The following is a 16,789-nucleotide window of genomic DNA, read 5'->3' as shown; positions in this document are numbered from 1 at the left end:
ATCGGGGACCAGGCACTGTACGAGATTAGGTACCTGAAGAAATCCTGAGGGACATTCCTGCTATTTAAATTAATTATTTAACTCATTCCTATTTTCCAACTACCCGGTGTTTCAGTGACCTTGAGTCATGCCTGCTGGCAAATGTGTAACCATGGAAAAGTCTCCACTGTGAAGCTGCAAACAAAAGCTCACTCTCTTAGGGTTGTTTTTGGTTAGACACAGAATAGTGAAGTCTGGGAATTAAGTGTATTAGTTAGAATAATATATTCAGGGATTTAGGGAATTTGGGTCAGGTTTTATACCAACCCTACTACCTCTCTCTGGACCTCAGCTCAATCCTTTAATCTTCTGGCTTCTTGCTCCATCTGTAAGAGAGAAGCCTCCGGCAAGGCACTCAGGGCAGGAGCTGTAGGAATAAATTAAATAATGGACTTAATATCACCACCGAGAATGGAGCAAATTGCTCTTTTGTGGGATCCATTAGCTCAACTGAGAATATTAGCACAGGATTCTGAGTGTATGATTGATGTAAGAAGTAAGATAGCATCCATTTTCATTCTGTGCTTTGTCCCGAAATGACTCTGGGTGACGGATAAAGCATATGAAGGGGACTGGAGAAAGCAGGACCAGAGGAGCATGCTTGGTGAATAAAAAGGAGGAGGGGAGTGGGGAAGGGAAGGGAGGTATGAGCTAAGAGTGAGACAGATGTGGAGACAGCAGGGAAAAGGAGGAAGAGGAGGAGGAGGGGGCTGCAGAGGTGGTGGTGACTATAGAGGCAGGCCAGAAATCAAGGCCCCTCAGTAAGAGAAATTGGGAGGATGTGAAATGAGATTCCAATCAGACCAGTGCTCCCTGGAACCCTGAGGGAAGGAAGAAGGGATGGGGGCAGAGAGGCAGGGTTTATTCCCTAAGGTTATCCCTGCCATCCTTTCAGGGGCCTTCTCAGCCTGATCCTTTCCTCCATTGGATCTCAGTCCTAGGCTTCTGGAACAGGAAGTTGACTTTAAGGACCCGAGGCAGTCAACTTTCCCCAGTTTCAGAAGATAGGAAAAAGACTGGTCTCTAGGTGCCCTGAGGTGATAGCTAACAGCACAAGGAAGTTCAGGGAGAGAGTATGCTGTAGGCATTTCAGCCATACCCACTCTGGCCTCACACACCCTCAAGCTTTGTCTTCTCTGGACAAGGGGTTTGTTCTAATCACTCCACCTACCACCTTAGTGCTCAAGTAGGTGGGTTTATTCAAAATGAAAATAATTGTGACATTCAGAGCATGTGTCACTAGCTTTGTGTGAGACACATATGCCATGTATTTTTACAAAAGGAGTTTGAAGTGGTGTACATTTAAGACAAGGCATGTGCGTTGAGAAAAATACCTGGCCAAGGAAACTATAGCAAAATTGATGCAGCAATGTGTGCTTGTATAGAACTTAAGTCACTTGATTTTTTTTTTTAAATCCTCTGATGTTGCTGCTTTTAGTTACTCCCATTTTAGAGAAGGAAATTGGACAAACTAAGATTTGATGTTATGTCTTTGGTTTGGTTTCGGTGGCCAGTGTGAAAATAAAACAAAACTGTAGGAGACTCATTACTGACTTCCAACAATAGCAATTTCAAGCTATTCACCAGAAGTGTGTGTGTATGTGTGTGTGTGTGTTCTGTTTGTATAAAATATTGGCTCAAAATGCAATTGAGTCCCTCTTAACTTAGACTTTTATGTATTCCTCACATAATGATGCCCTTTGACAAGGTTCCTTACAGATTTGGCCCAGAAGGAACTTTCTCCTAAATGAGATTATGATGTCTCCCACTTGACAATGAGAGTTATGGAAACTCCCAGTTCCCCACTTCATGGTTAAGAGGAAGCTTGGAGTTCAGTGTCGGGTCCATATGCTACGATTTGACTGAACCAGGTGTTTTTATTATTACTTTTACACTTCTTAATGTTTGTCTTTCTATGTAAACCATTTTAAGTCCTTCTTGGGAGAAAGCACAGTATAAATAATAAAAGAACAAACAAGACACAGTTGTCCAGTCGGGGCTGTGCTAGGGATGTAATGACTTAGCAAAGTGTGTTATGTGACACCCTAAACTCACTTTATCTGAAAGAGAATATATTAGAAACAGGATTCTGGGAAGACCTTTCTTTCATGGTGTTTATCACTTTTTTTTCCATGTCCCTTAAATAGCATTCCAAACCACTTTGGGGGAAAGAATATCAAATCTAGAGCAAATGAGCTGATTACTCTCATACGTCTTCTTACTGAGATCTAATTAAAGTTTTGAATCTTGTCCAAAACTGTGCTCTAAAATAAACCAATTTAAATCTACATTTATCAGTCAGACTTAAAATGGGGGATGGCTTTACCCACTTCACCCATTCGCCAGTGAATAACTATGCTTAAATTGTAGATTCTTATCTGGTTCCACAATTCTTCCAGGAATACAGCATACCTTATCTTGCTGATTGACAAACACTATACACATTAGGTCATTCATCAAGAGAAGCCTTCTGAAGGGCCAAGATGCTGTGATTCAATGACAAACCTCCCAGCATCTCAATTTCGTTGCAGATTTTGGCTCTGTAAAGAACAAAGCCTTTCAGACCCAGAATGTTCATTATGGGGATCATCATGCTTTTAAATAAATTCCTATAGAGAAGGGGGGCAGGCAGAGGAGGAGTATTTACACTTCAGTATCTCACTGCCTCGGTCCTATTCAATTTCAGCTTGCCAAACAACCTATACTTTTACTTCCAATTATGTGATTTATTTATTAATTTATTTGACAGACACTTATGGAGATGTATCAGGCTCTTTGTAGTCTACAATTTAAGTAGCAAACAAACATGATAACATCACGTGAAAATGCAAATAGTAGATGTTATAGAGAGTGGTATTTAAAAAACAAACTGGCTCCTGAAAAGGTATATAAAAATGGGGTTCATCCATAGCACTTGCAATTGAGCTGTATTATCTATACTGGTTAGTATACATTAACAATCTATACTGGTTAGTTTACATTTTTATATGATAGATAAAGAGCATTTACTCTGGCCATCACTGATTGCAGAATCTTATCAAATGCCCCCAAATGAGTTATGGATTAGTCACATCCCATATTGCTGATGTATTTCTAAAGCAGTGAGTGGCTTTACAGCAAATATTATCTAGTATTTTATGTAAATATAAAACCTGTAATTTCTCACAGAGAAGTGTGTATACTGCAACTCTCCCAACCAACCATTCCTTAGTATAATGCAGGTATTCCTTACAAGCTGTGATAAATTCCCAAGTTCTTACCTGTGAAATGGGCACACAAGGCAGATTTTCTGTGGTGCACAAGCTTCTGGGTAGCTTTTCTTCACCCCTATACAGGAAAACTTTGGCAGCATGTTTATGTGATCATGTGGTTTTTTTTTTTTTAATACAATTTGTAAAAGTAAGATAGTTTAACCACTCTGGGTTGAGACAGAGGTCTCTTTCCAGCTGGACATCCACTTAGTCAGTTCCACCCAATGCCGAGGGCTGCTGGAACAGGTTGGACATGCTGGTTTGTTTTGTTTTGTTTTCTCTTTTAAGAGGACCACCCAAACTGCATAAATTTCAGGCCCCACAAAACCCTGCATCCGCCCCTACATGTGGGAACAGAACCCAGTTCACAGGTGTGTTTTTGGATTAACTAGTGAACGCATGCAGAGGAAGCAAGGCCACGGAGGTCAGCATTTTATATAAGGTGCAAACCATGATGCTGTCATGTTGTCTGGGGTTTAAAATAATTTTCCATGGAAAAGGAATCTGCAGTCCTGGGCCACAAAGATATGCCATGATTTTCTTGGGCTCTAGCTATCTTTGAGTCTCTTTAGCTATTACAGATTTAAACGATTGTGTTTGGTGTGCCTTCAGTACAAAAGACAGAAATATTAGTGGACATTAAAACACTTAAATCTATTTTCTCTTCTGACTTCAAAACAAATGAAAAAAAACTTTTGTTGGCTCCTAAAAGTTCTGTGAGCCATAGGTGCTGTGTCTAATGGAAGAGACAGGATTTGCCAATAGGATTAATAAATCTCTCAAGCTGTGGGAAAGAATTAGGATAAAGAAAAACCAATTTTGGTACAGCTTAAATGGGGCCAGGGGCAGTACACAGACTAGAAACAGTCATATGGACAGCAGGAGGCAGTTAGTGTTCAAAATATGCAATTTAATGGAGGTGGCCACTCAGACACTCTTAGGTGATCATATTTTCAAAGATATTATTGCATAAGGAATTTATTTTTCACGCAATGTTGCCCGTTTTAGAGTTACATTATTAACGGAATATTTATTTTAGAAAATAAGCTTCGTCCTGCCAATTTGCAAGTTGCTCTAGATGCTAGAGCTTAGAATTTCAGGCAAAGGTCGCTCACAAACTCCTTGGCCTTGGCGCATCAGATAAGTCACAGATGAAAACAAACTCCTTAGGAAAGGTGTGTCTGCAGAGCCTTGTGACTGCGTGCCAGCCACTCTTGTCTGGCACATTTCTGAACTTTGCAAAATTAATTGTGCTAAAGAGAACACCATCAAACGCGTCCGGCACAGAGAGTAAACATCTTCAAACCACGATTCTGCGCTATAAAACACTCTCCTACTAATTTCATTTGGTGCATTACTCTGGAGGAACACCGAGGCCAAGTGAAACTGCGGAAATAGGAACAATGCACGGAGGAAAAATCTCACCCCATTAAGGGATCCGTTTCTTCTCTGCACAAATAAGCCCACCACGCCTCGGAGGCACGACTAGATGGCTCCAGGATGTTCTCAGAATGCTCCCGCGGGCCCTCCTGAGCTGAGAGAGCCCCGCACCAAGAAGGAAGGGGTCCTGAGTGTCAGCGCCTCACCCCACGGCGCAGTTTAGGTAACTCACAAAATCGGGGGGTGGGGGTGGGGATCTAAGCAAACAGACTTGCGCCTAAGGCAGGAATGGGCGTCCGTGTGCATTTTCGGGGCGACTTCGGTTTCCTCCTCCCTGCAAGGTTTGCAACGCGCAGTGACAGCGGTATGGGAGCCGCGCGGGTTCCCGCAGGGCCGCCTGGGCTGGGCCGGCCTTTCCTGAGGCTTTGCACCGGCAGGGCGGCCGCGCTCTCTCCCGCGGCTCTGTGACCTTGCAAGGCTGGCCGCGCGACCCGAGCCTCAGCAGAGGCACCACCCTGGGCGCCGGGCCCGCGCGCGACCGACCGACAGGCTCCGACTCACGCGCGACCTCGCGGGCCCGCGCCCGGTGCGCGCGGCAGGGCCGGCGAGGGGGGGGTAGGGTGGGGGGGGGAGAGTCCGGGGCGCGCGGGGCGGGGCCTGGGCGGAGCCTGGGCGCTGCGCCCCCCGCCAAGCTTCTTGCTGGCGCCGCCTCCGGGCGCGCAGTCCGCGCCGGAGCGTCTCGGCTGTGGCCGCGGCCGTTATCGTCGCCTGGCGCTGCGGTGGCTCTCGGGGGTTGTGAGAAGGCAGCGGCAGCCCGTCGCCGGTGGCCGCTGGAGCCGACCTGCGAGGGGGACGACGACGGGGGCACCGGAACCGCGGCTGTGGTCGGGCTGGCTCCTTGGCGATTGCAAGTCCCGGGTTGCAGGGTCCGGACTGCCCCCGGGGCGGCGGCCGGCTGGGATGGCAAGATAGCGGCGCGGGAGCGGTCGGTGAGTGCGGGGGCGCGGCGCGGCAGCCTGGAGCGCGTGCGGGGGAGGGAAGGGGGGGGCGCGTCCCCGGCCCTGGGGCAGCGCTGCTGCTCGGGCTCGCGCCGCCCGTGCCAGCCCAGGGTCAACCCTGCTGCCCGCGTGGGCGCGGACTGCACCGCGCCGAACTTGTGCGGCGCGAAGGGCAAGTGAGTTCCAAGGCCAGAGGTGACCAGGGGGGACGGAAAGGACCTTTAACTCCCCATTTGGAGCTGCGACCTGCCAGATGGTATCTTGCCTCTCTGAACCTCTTGCGCCTCAGCAAAGTAGTTCCTGGTCCTTTCTGCTTTTATGGTGCATTTTGACATGACCTGTCCGTATTGCTAGGTGCTTGTGTCACGCAGGCGCTAAACTTACTAAAACCCCAAGTTAAAAGTGTAGGCGAGCGAAGTTAGGCTTTGTGATTGGTGTGGCATTCCTGATGTGTTGTCTAAAAGCACAAAGCTGGGATCGTCAATTCAGAGGCATAGACAACGGCACAGAATGTGTTGTGAGCTTACATGAGAGCTTGAGTAATGAGATTCTGCCCCCCGCCCCCCCCCCCCCCCCCCCCCCGTCTTCAGCTACCAAAACACAAGCCTTTCATATACACTTGGGTTATCTTTGTGTCCGTTTTCTGTCTGCGTGTTTAAAGCAATCAGATATCGATAGGACACGTGCGCCTTTATTGACTGACATCTATATGGAAATACGTTCTTTGCATTTACTTTGTGTTCCCTTAAAGTATTTTTTTTTTCCAGCAAAACTTTCAGTTTAAAGTTTGCCATCCAATTTGTCTTCAGCTGCATATTTAATTCAACAAAATTTCTTGGAGTCAAGCTGCTGTGACTTATTTAGTCAGGGGTTCAAAAGTGGTGCCCACATTATACTTAAAGCAGCCCCCCCCATGTGAAACTAAAGCAATTGTTTATTGCGACTGATGCTCTCCCCTCCCCTTACACGATTATTTTGACACGTATCTGAAGTCATACTCCACTAGGAGCAGAGGCTTCTAATCTAAGGCTGGTTGAGGAAAACAGACCTCAGCATAGCCTGTGCTTTTAAAAACACGAGATTGCGCTCTTTGTGTTTTTCCCAGACTGTTTTGTCTTATAAAAGGTGGACACTGTTCATTTGGAGGCTTCATTGGAGAATCTTAAGCTCAGTTAAAATATGAGGTATATTTTCAAGGAGGCCTGAGCGGCTATTTGCTCTCCCAGAGTTGAACTGAGGTATATTTGCTTTGTAATAGGTGAGATCACAAGCCGCTCTGCTCTCATTAGTGGAGACTTGGATTCTCTTCTGGGAACTGAGAACTGGGCGCTGTGCTGTTAAACCCAATGAAACTTCTCTGATTTAAAAACAAACAAACAAACAAACAAACAAACAAAAAACTTTTGCTTCTGAAGACTCATTCTTGAGGTCGATGTTAGTATAAATGATCATGTGAAGATGTTATTATATTAATGGTGGGATGTCCCTTTGTGTTGGAGAAGATTCAACAGTTCTGGAAAGTTCAGAGTAAAAAGCACACCTCTCTCCCGCCACACCCTCACAGCATCTGTAAGAACAGGGCTTCCTGCCTCTTGTCTCTCTCTCTCCAAATGTAGCCAAACGCTTTGCAAACATTGTGCTCTTTCTGTATTCTGACTGGCTGGGATACATTGTCTGCCCTGTTCTGTCTGCTTCTTCCTAAATCCTGACGGTCTCATCAGTCCTCTAGGAAAGCTGCCTTACTCTTACAGCAGCTGGGAACTCCATTAAGGACGAACCATACTTTATCTAAGTTTCTCTCTCTTGATAGGTATACACATTATTTCTCATATCTTGCTGTGAAGTTGTTGTAAAGCCAGGTTTTTTTTTTTTTTTCTTTTTCTGAGGCTCTTAAGTGGATTTCAGATATTCTCAGGGCAGGGCCCAAAGACAGCAGTGAGTTGCTTCTTGAACATTGCAGGAAGTGGATGCCTGCTCTGCCCAGTGCACATCCTTTGCTTTTCTGACTCCAGAGTGACCCATAGGGATTTGTGGCATCTTTGCTGTGAAGTGAGAGCTTTGATGGTCAGGACCTCAAGTCATTCCCTTAATGACAGCTTGGGCCCTGTTTCATCAGCAGAATGTAACAAATGTGCAATTATAAGTGTAATCTACCAAGCCAGATGTGGCGCCTTTAATCCCAGCACTCAGCAGGCAGGGGCGGGTGGAACTCTGCGAGTTCTAGCCTAGGCAGCGGAGTTCCAAGTCAGGGCTATATAATGAGACCCTGTCTTAAAAAAAAAAATCTTAAGAGTTTAAATGATTTGAATATGCATTGAAGGCTCATGCCTTTTAGTAAACTGACAGGACGGTTTTGTGTTTCAGAAAATTTGCTTGTCACTAGGATAAAATCTGTGCTCTCTGTGGTAGATCACCACTTTCTTCTACTTCAGTGTGAAGAAATTGCTTTCACACCTTTATAGTTTGGGAAAGGATTATTGCCAACTCTTGGGGGAAGGATGCTTTTAAAAATATTTGTCCTTGGCATCTCTTAGAGTGATTTTTGAAGCAGAATAAATTGTAGAGGTTAAGTAGTGCTAATGCTTGGTCATGCTGCATTATGTAGCCTGATGTGACCACATGTGGAGGTTGTATGTTTTGTTTTGCTTTGCTTTTTTCTTCCATAAGCTGTGAGGATCCTTTCAAAAATTTAATTAAAACCCCATTGACTCTGTTAGTATTTAGGGTGTTGCCTTTTTTTATTTGTTATTTGGGACCTAACATTGTGGTATCAATACAAAAGTGTTAATACTATCCATATTTGTTCTTAAGAAATGGGTGTTTATCAGTCCTCTGTTAATATTCCAAGCAATTTTCAGGGGAACTGAGATCCAGATGTGTACAGGATAAACAGACTGGCTGTCATGAGTTTCCATCTGAATTTTGGAGATGAGTAAAAAATCCAGGGAACAGTGAGGATCATATCAGGTAGTGGTAAGGACCAGGGAAACAAGACATAGCATGACTGGGTTAGAGGGGACCATGGGGAGGACGCTGCCTGAGGGTTGAGGTCGAAGGAGCCTCTCTTGGGTAGAAAGGTTGGAGCTGAGGACGGAATTCTTCAGAAGCAGCAGCGTGTGATTTTGGTGAATGGGGCATTGTAGCTCAGGCAGAGGACACTGTGAGCGCCAGTGCGCTAGGTGACCTAGGGCCACCCCTGTGCTGTGCTGATGGTGGGGGAGAAGGGGAGTCTGCTAGCATGTTCTGGGATGGATGTGCTGCATATGGTTTAGAGGTGTGCGGCCAAAGTGGAAGATGGAAGATTCCTCCATGGGCTGGGTGGCTTCAGGAGTTCAGGGCTAGTCTTGCTGTTTCCTATTGCATGTGCAGCAGAGACCCCACCTGCTGCGGGCTTTACTTGTTGAATAAATGAGCGAGTAAATAAAGAGTTTAAAAAATAATCTGCAGCAGGAATCTGAAATGGTCTTATTCATAAGAACAAACCTGGAGCCAGGTATTGGGGTGAATGCTGGAAGATCAGAGAAGCAGAACAAGCCACAGCCACCTCACCTTGCCAGTTCCTCAGCTGGTCCTGTTTCCTCAGACTGGAAGCCTCTGAGTCCTCATCCAAATGGATCTCAGCTGAACTGCTGCTCGAAAGCCCGAAAGCTTAACCAGCCAAATGCTTCTAGTTTCTGGTCCTCACGCCTTATATACCTTTCTGTTTTTGCCATCACTCCCTGGGATTAAAGGCTCACTTATTGGGACTAAAGGTGTGTGTCACCATGCCTGGCTGTTTCCAATGTGGCCTTGAACTCACAGAGATCCAGAGGGATTTCTGCCTCTGGAATGCTGGGATTAAAGGTATGTGCTACCATTGCCTATCCTCTATGTTTAATATTGTGGCTGTGCTGTTCTCTGACCCCAGATAAGTTTATTAGGGTGCACAATATTTTGGGGAACATAATACCACCACATCTCCCCTTTTTTGTCTAAAATTTAAAAAAGCTTATAACTAATACAAGAAAAATTATATCCAATAAGTATATACAATATACACAGTCAAGATTACATTAACGATGTCTAGTCCATTAACATTTGACAGATTCAGACAAAAAACTCCATTAATATATAACAATGTCCAGTCCAGTAACATTTGATAAACTCAAAAAAATTTCATTACTTATCCTATTTAAAACAAGTAGTTCCTTTTAAAAAGTAGATTCCATAATCTCCCTTTTTTATCTTATCATATCCATATTCATTGCCCGGTTTTTGGTCAAAATTATTATTATTATTATTATTATTATTATTATTATTATTATTGGGTTTTGGAGACAGGATTTTTCAGTGTAACCAGGCTGGCCTCGAACTCACGGAGATTGGCTTGCCTCTCTGCTGGGATTAAAGGTGGGTGCCACCATGGGCCACAGTTCTTAGTCAGGAGTCTTGGTTCTGGCCCTTGACCGTACCACGCCTGTTACAGTTAACACACTCTCCAGTCAGGGCTTTGAGACAGTTGTACTCCTTCTTCTGCCATGAAATCCAAGTCGGAAATGCTCAAAACAAAACAAAACAAAGCTCTTTGTAGTAAATCATGGTGATTTCTGAGAAAGATTTAGTCCGCATTTTCATGGTTGATTCCAGCAGAGTAGCCATTTACATGGGAATAGAAGTTTCCGACGCCTTTTTTGTGGATGGATGTTTAGGTTCTTTGGGCATGCGGCTGACTAATGGGCTGTTCAGAAGTGTGTGTTACGCTCAGGTACTTTATTCTCACAGGAGGAATGTGTGTGTGTGCCTGCTCTATTTTGGGAAATAGCAGGAACTTGTGGTATTTCCTCTTCCCCACTCCTAATCTGTTTGCCATTCTAAATATATGTTCCTTTATATTAATTGAAAGCTTGGGAAACGGGTTTGATGCCAAGCAATTGTTGCAGCGAATGTAGTAAGAGTCCCGTCTTCCTGCTGACTGACTGCTGGGCTCCCGTTCTGCATCAGCGGTTCTGTAATCTTGCAGAATGGGAGTTTTGATCTCTTTAAATTCCCTATCCTGACTGGTTGAGGCCTGATGATCGCAACTTGCTTCCACATAAGATGACTGTGTTTCCCAACTCGGTGTGGTGCAGCCTGTACAGACGCTAAGAACAGAATGGATTCTTAAGGGCCGCAGTCTTGAGCACAGTCGCCCTGGCCATCTTCATGGTTTGCACTTCAGACAAATAGCCGATGCTGGGGGGGTGGGGGGGTGGGGAGTGTGGGGAGTTCAGAGGCTTAGAAATTCAAGCACTTTCAAGCAGTTGCTCTGCAGTCCTCTTAGGAGTTACAGAAGGACAGAGTTTCAGTTGTGTGGTACCACATACATGTTCCTTCTAGTCACATGTGGCTGCAGCTGCTGCTGAAGGAAACTTGAGTTGGCGCTCGCATGCCTTTTGCTACTCAGTTGGGAGGTGAGGAAAAACGCCAGGTGGGTTTGTTTTGTTTCGTTTTCCCGAATACTTTTGAATGGTGGGGAAAAATCTTGGCTATTATTGATTCTTTTGGTTTATAAGGCTGAACAAATTGGCATTGGCGTACATGTCTCAAGTCATCTTGTTAAGTGGTAGTATCTTGAAGGGCCACTAGGAGGCGATAGTACTTCCTGAGGGTGTGTGTGTGGTCGGGTGCTATGTCTGCTCCCCAAAGCAGACTTCTGCAAGGAGTCCCAAGATCGGAGGACAGTGAACATCTGGTGGGAAATAACAAGCGGTGACAGATGTAGTGCTTCCCGCTTCTAATATTAGAAAACGCTAACGGGGCAATTGAGTTGTAATCATTTTGTAGACAGAATTGTGTGGGTTGGTTGAGCTCCAGTGCGGGTAGGATGAAGGTGAGAATCTATTGCCAGAAGTTACATGCCTTTAACCCCTGGGGCCACTTGGAGTGCCACCATAAACATTGAGGCATGATGACAAGATGCCAGCTGTTTCCACACAGCGGATCTGGAGACCCACCACTGCACCGTCCTTTCTGCCTTTGTATTTATAACATACATGTGAATAAGGTGAGAACATTCCAGAAACTTCTCCAAAGAAACAGTTAAAGTTGAGAGCATAAATCATCCGACTGGAACTTTACCCTGTGTTTACTCCTTTAAGGTACCTGGATCAACAGTTTTACTGTAGTTTAAAAACAAAAAAAACTATGGCTTTAGGGGAGGGCCTATGCAAGATCTAGATAGAGATGAAAATGTAAACTCTTAGAAAAACATAAAATTAAGGATTGAAACAGCTTAGTCACACTGTGGAACTTGAGAGTCAGAGGACCCCCAGATCTCCAGGTCAGCTTCTGAGAGTCCCTAAAGGTGTTATGATTTGTCCAAGGACAGACACCGGCAGCTGGCATCCCAACCTGCTTGTACTGACTCTTACCTCTAGGATTCTGAGTTCTGTTTAGGGTAGCATCTCCCTGAGGAGTCGACCGCTGTTGGGTTCCATGTGTCCTCATCACTGGCATAGTGTCCAACCCACAGCAGGCACCCCTATATTTGTTGAATAAATAAATATATAAAAGAATTTTGAGCCTGTCGGATTGGTACATTAAGAGCATTTATACAATTACGAAAGAATATATAACTTCTTGAGTTTCTTATTTAAAAAAAAAATCGAGTATGCTGCTATTAAAACCCAAACCCTAGCAGTATCCAGGTTGGCATATGAGACTGCATAATCCTTTCTCGCTGTGAACTGAATGTTCCTGGAGTCACCGTGTCAATCTGCTAGTACCTGGTACCCTTAACATTTTATCTCTACTGTTTGAAAATGCATATACTCTTAAGGTCAAGCCGTTGCACCTTGAATTGTTTGCCTTTCTTCTAAATGTATCTTATCAGTGATTCCACTGTTTTGAAACCTTATGGCCCAGTCGGAATTTGGCTGTTTGAAATCAAATCTAGCAAATCCTGCAGGCTCTGGAAATTGTCATTTCGTGATGCTCCTGGCGGATGTTTGAGTTGTAACTTTCCAGGAGGGCAATTTCGTATTACTCATCAAAAGCCTCAAAAATGTGCCCTGTCCCTTAGTCAGGCATTTCTACCCCTAGGAATTTAAACCAGGAGGGGTTGGAAGAAAAAAAAAAAAAGAGCATGTGTATAGAAACCAGCCACAGCCATGGTCTGGCCTCCACAGCCCCAGTGTGTGTGGGTGCTCCTGCTGGGAGCCTGGTCTTTCCCACAGGGATCACCAAGTTGGTGGGAAGTTCAGTTAGTGGCATGTATCAGAATTAAGATGGGGATTCAGGGGAAGAAGCTGCCGACAGATGCTGAGGGCTGCTCCCCCACAATACATATACTAAAACGCCCCTGTAATCTGCCCAGACTATTTTTGTCACTTTGTTTCTGCTAGTTACACACTGGAAACAGCTTCCGTGCTCAGGAAGAGGAGGGACTGTGGTATTCACATGTAATGGAGGGGCAGTGATGTGGGGGGCGTGCATGGTGACATGGACAGATGCTCAGAATCGATCATTTAACAAGCCAGGTGGCAAGGTGACATGGATTGGGCAATCTAAGTGTTTGGGAGTACGTGCGTGTGTGTGAACATGTGTATGACCAAGTTCATAACACCTCGTAGAAAGATGCCAAGATTACACTCCAGACACTAGGTGGGATTATTTCTGTATGAAGCAACTGTAGCTCCATGGCTTTTTTTTTTTTTTTTAACTTCCCCAAATTCCCAATATCTGAAAGCATGTGGTGCGGCGCAGGGTAGGAGGACGTCCCATTTCCGTTCCCAGTGCGGTGTGAACGTGAGGAAGTTCTGGGTCTGTTTGGTTCCCTGTCCAGTGGGTGATGATGCCAGCTCTTGGTGCTTACCAGTAGAGAGCGCTTGCTAAACATACCCCAACCTGACAGGATGATGACGACTAAGTGTCCTCGATACTAGAGAATTTCCAGGTAGAATAGTTCAATCCTAGAGAATTTCCAAGTAGAATAGTTCAATAACTAGAGAATTTCCAGGTAGAATAGTTCAATAACTAGAGAATTTCCAGGTAGAATAGTTCGATAACTAGAGAATTTCCAGGTAGAATAGTTTTGTTTTATAAATTATGTGGGTCACAAAAACCATTCCAGGGCATCCTGACACAAGATTGTTCCTGGTCACTGGGAAATAATTTGAGTTTTTTTTTTTTTTTTTAAAGAAAAACATTTGTTTGTGTTCGAGTATGTGTGTGTGTGGTGGTGCATACCACAGCGCATGTGCAGAGGAGAGGCCAGCTCCCAAGAGACTGCTTTCTCCTTCTACCCCGAGAGTTCCAGGGGTCTAATTGAGGTCGGCAGGCCTAGTGGCACTTTTTTTTTTTTTTTTATTGGAACATGTTTTTTCCTTCTATAGTTGTCGGGAGTAGTCCTGCAAGCAATACTTTCTTCAAGGTTAGCTCTGACTCAGTCGGTGGTGGGTGTGTCTGTTTTTGCCAGGCACTGGATAGGCCCCAGTGCCCGGGACACAGGTGCCCTTGCCCCTTGACTGACACACAGGCGCAAACACCGCACTGTGGAGCCGGGAGGGCCACTCAGTGAGTGGTAGTCACTGAAGGAAGGTAGCCAACAGCACATCCTGGCCTCCTGGCCTGTCCTTTCCAAAGAAAGCATGCAATGTGACTTTTCAGTGAACACAAACACTGCCATCTGCTTGTTCAACCTGCTGGATGAGCAGCAGCACCATTACGTCACCTTGTTGACTTTCACGGATGACTTATAGTAAACTTAGGTGACAGTTTCTTAAGCTACTCGGCTGAAAACTGCTACTACGTCTTCTGTGAAGGGCACATTTCTGCCACCGCGAGGGAGAGCTCATGCTTTTGCAAAATCATCTTTTGTAATAAATTTCCTAATAAATCTGGGGTGCGTGGGATTTACAGGTGTTCTGAGTGAGAAATTCCAGCATGTGATCTTCCCGTGAGACAAGGACAATTGTGCCCCTACTGGACAGTATGGGAAGTGCACTAGCTCTAATGAACGGTGTGCAGACAGAGCTTTGAACGTAGGTGGCAGTTGTGAACACCATGCGCTTTGTGGATCTGCAGTGCGCACACCCACACGTTCTGAGATGAGAGCAGAACCTCAATAGTCACAAAGGTCACCCTCATGACACATGCTGGCCTCACATTTCATTTCCCCATACAGCTAACCAAAAGAAGACAGTTTCATGAATCGTGGACCTGGTCGTCCTCACGGGAGGTTATAGACATAGCTAGAGGCCTCCAGCGAGGTCGACATTGTATCGTATTTCCAGCGATGCCAGCATTTCCCTCGGCCCACTTAACTCCCTGCTCCTCCTCTGGAAACAGAGGCATTAGCTTGCTTCTGTTGGGCGTGGGGTCCCTGTCCAGTCTCCCCTAGTGAGATGCACAGGGGTTTGGGCTGGCAGGTAGACAGTAGCTGTGCTGTATTGGCACACAGACTCAGACTGGTGGCTAAGAGTGGGATGTAGCCAAGCCTTTCCTGAAGGCCAGGCTCAAGGAAATTAGAGAGGACTCTTTTAGAAGTTTCCGGCTCACAACAGTCAAAGCCACGAATGCCGTCTTACGCCCCACAGGCTGTATTGTTGGGGTCAGACTCAAATGCTTACAGGACGGTAGAGAACTAGGTCTGCCTTTCGTCTTGTGCTTTTGACAGAAGTCATCAAAAGCACTTTTTTAAAAATGAGGTTTTGTTTGTTTTGTTTGTTGAGACAGCGCCTCACTCTGTAACCCAGGCTGGCTTGTCCCCAAGTGCTAGGAAGTGCTGGAATTTGCAGGTTTAAGGCACCTCACCCAGTTTTCAGTGATCTACTGAACTCTACAAGAAGACAAGAGTGATGCAATGTGATTTGGAGGATAATGCCCTTCCCTCATCTGCATGTTAGTCTTGGTCCCCTGGGAGTTCGGATCCCACGGTTCCTTCTGAGCTCACACCTAGAGTAACCCGAAGACCTGCCGCTAAGGCCCACATCTCAAAGTTCCTCTCTAACACCCCCACCCCCAGGACCTTGCAGCCAGTCCCAGTGGACCCCTGGGACACATAAGCCATCAAACCACAGCTTCCAGTAACTTTCAGATTTCTTTCCCGGATCAGAAATGAAAGACTTTTGGTATAGCTTGTATCATTTTGTTCCATAATTGAGTAATCAGAAAAATACTTGTTCATTTTATTAGCTGCTGTTTCTTTAGTGGGAGTTGTTCGTTTTTATTCTACATCTGTACATTTTTAGAAGCTGACCTATCTTTAGGGTGTGGTAGACACACATTAATCCCAGTACTTGGGAGGCAGAGGCAGGTAGATCAGTGGGTGTCTGTGAGTTTGTTCCAGGCCAGCCAGGGCTATATACTGAGACTCTGTCTCAAGAAAAAAAACAAAAAAAGTGGAAATATTTTTTTAAAATTACACAGGTAACATACTTTATAAAAATTGAGAAAGCTTGGAAACTAATTCTTTTAAAGTTTCAGTCTCCACCATCAGAGGTAACTCCATCTGATGTTATATTATGGATGATAGATTAATTCCTGTGCATATTTATACATTGTATTGGCTAGTTTGATGTCAACTTGACACAAGCTAGAGTTATCAGAGAGGCAGGAGCCTCAGTTGAGAAAACACCACCATAAGATCCAGCTGTTAGGTGTTTTCTTAATTAGTGACCAATTGGAAAGGCCTCAGCCCATTGTGGGTGGTGCCATCCCTGGGCTGGGCAGTCATAGGATCCATAAGAAAGCAGGCTGAGTAAGCCCTGGGTAGCAAGCCAGTAAGCAGCACCCTTCCATGGCCTCTGCATCAGCTTCTGCCTCCAGGTCCCTGTGCTGGGTGAGTTCCTGTCCTGACTGCTTCTGATGATGAACTGTTATATAGAACTGTGAGTGAAATAAGACCTTTCCTCCCCCAGGTTGCTTTTGGTCATGGCATTTCATCACAGCAACAATAACCCTAAGATAGACTTATATTTAATATTTATGTTTCCAAGCTGTGGTTAGAATATACTTACATGTTTTTTTTTGTATTATGACTTAAAAATGTAACTTAATTAATGATTTCCCATAATACATAATTATGCATAATGTTCCATTTATAAAGTCATTTATTTGACTTATTTGACATACTTCCTCCACACCTTTTTGTGTGTTTGGTAG

At 45.0% G+C, this 16,789-nt stretch overlaps 1 protein-coding gene across 4 annotated transcripts in view; it reads left to right on the top strand.

The window, feature by feature from the left end:
* The first annotated feature begins 4,759 nt into the window (after positions 1 to 4,759).
* Lifr (LIF receptor subunit alpha) overlaps positions 4,760 to 16,789 on the top strand; it is a 69,421-nt gene continuing 57,391 nt past the window's right edge. The window contains exon 1 of one of the 4 annotated variants that reach the window (XM_042261460.2): positions 4,760 to 4,893. Coding sequence is in view for 1 of the 4 variants with exons in the window: in XM_076551823.1 (XP_076407938.1) it covers positions 16,496 to 16,515 (20 nt within the window). In the remaining 3 variants the exon portion in view is untranslated. Of the gene's footprint in view, positions 4,894 to 5,519; positions 5,660 to 16,349; positions 16,467 to 16,494; positions 16,516 to 16,789 lie in introns of those variants that run through there. The other 3 variants (XM_042261459.2, XM_076551824.1, XM_076551823.1) reach the window with 3 other exon arrangements.

The sequence above is a fragment of the Peromyscus maniculatus genome, chromosome 15, assembly GCF_049852395.1.
Source record: "Peromyscus maniculatus bairdii isolate BWxNUB_F1_BW_parent chromosome 15, HU_Pman_BW_mat_3.1, whole genome shotgun sequence".
Taxonomy (NCBI): Eukaryota; Metazoa; Chordata; class Mammalia; order Rodentia; family Cricetidae; genus Peromyscus; species Peromyscus maniculatus.
Note: the sequence above shows the minus strand (reverse complement) of the source record. Positions and strands in the feature narration are given on the sequence as shown.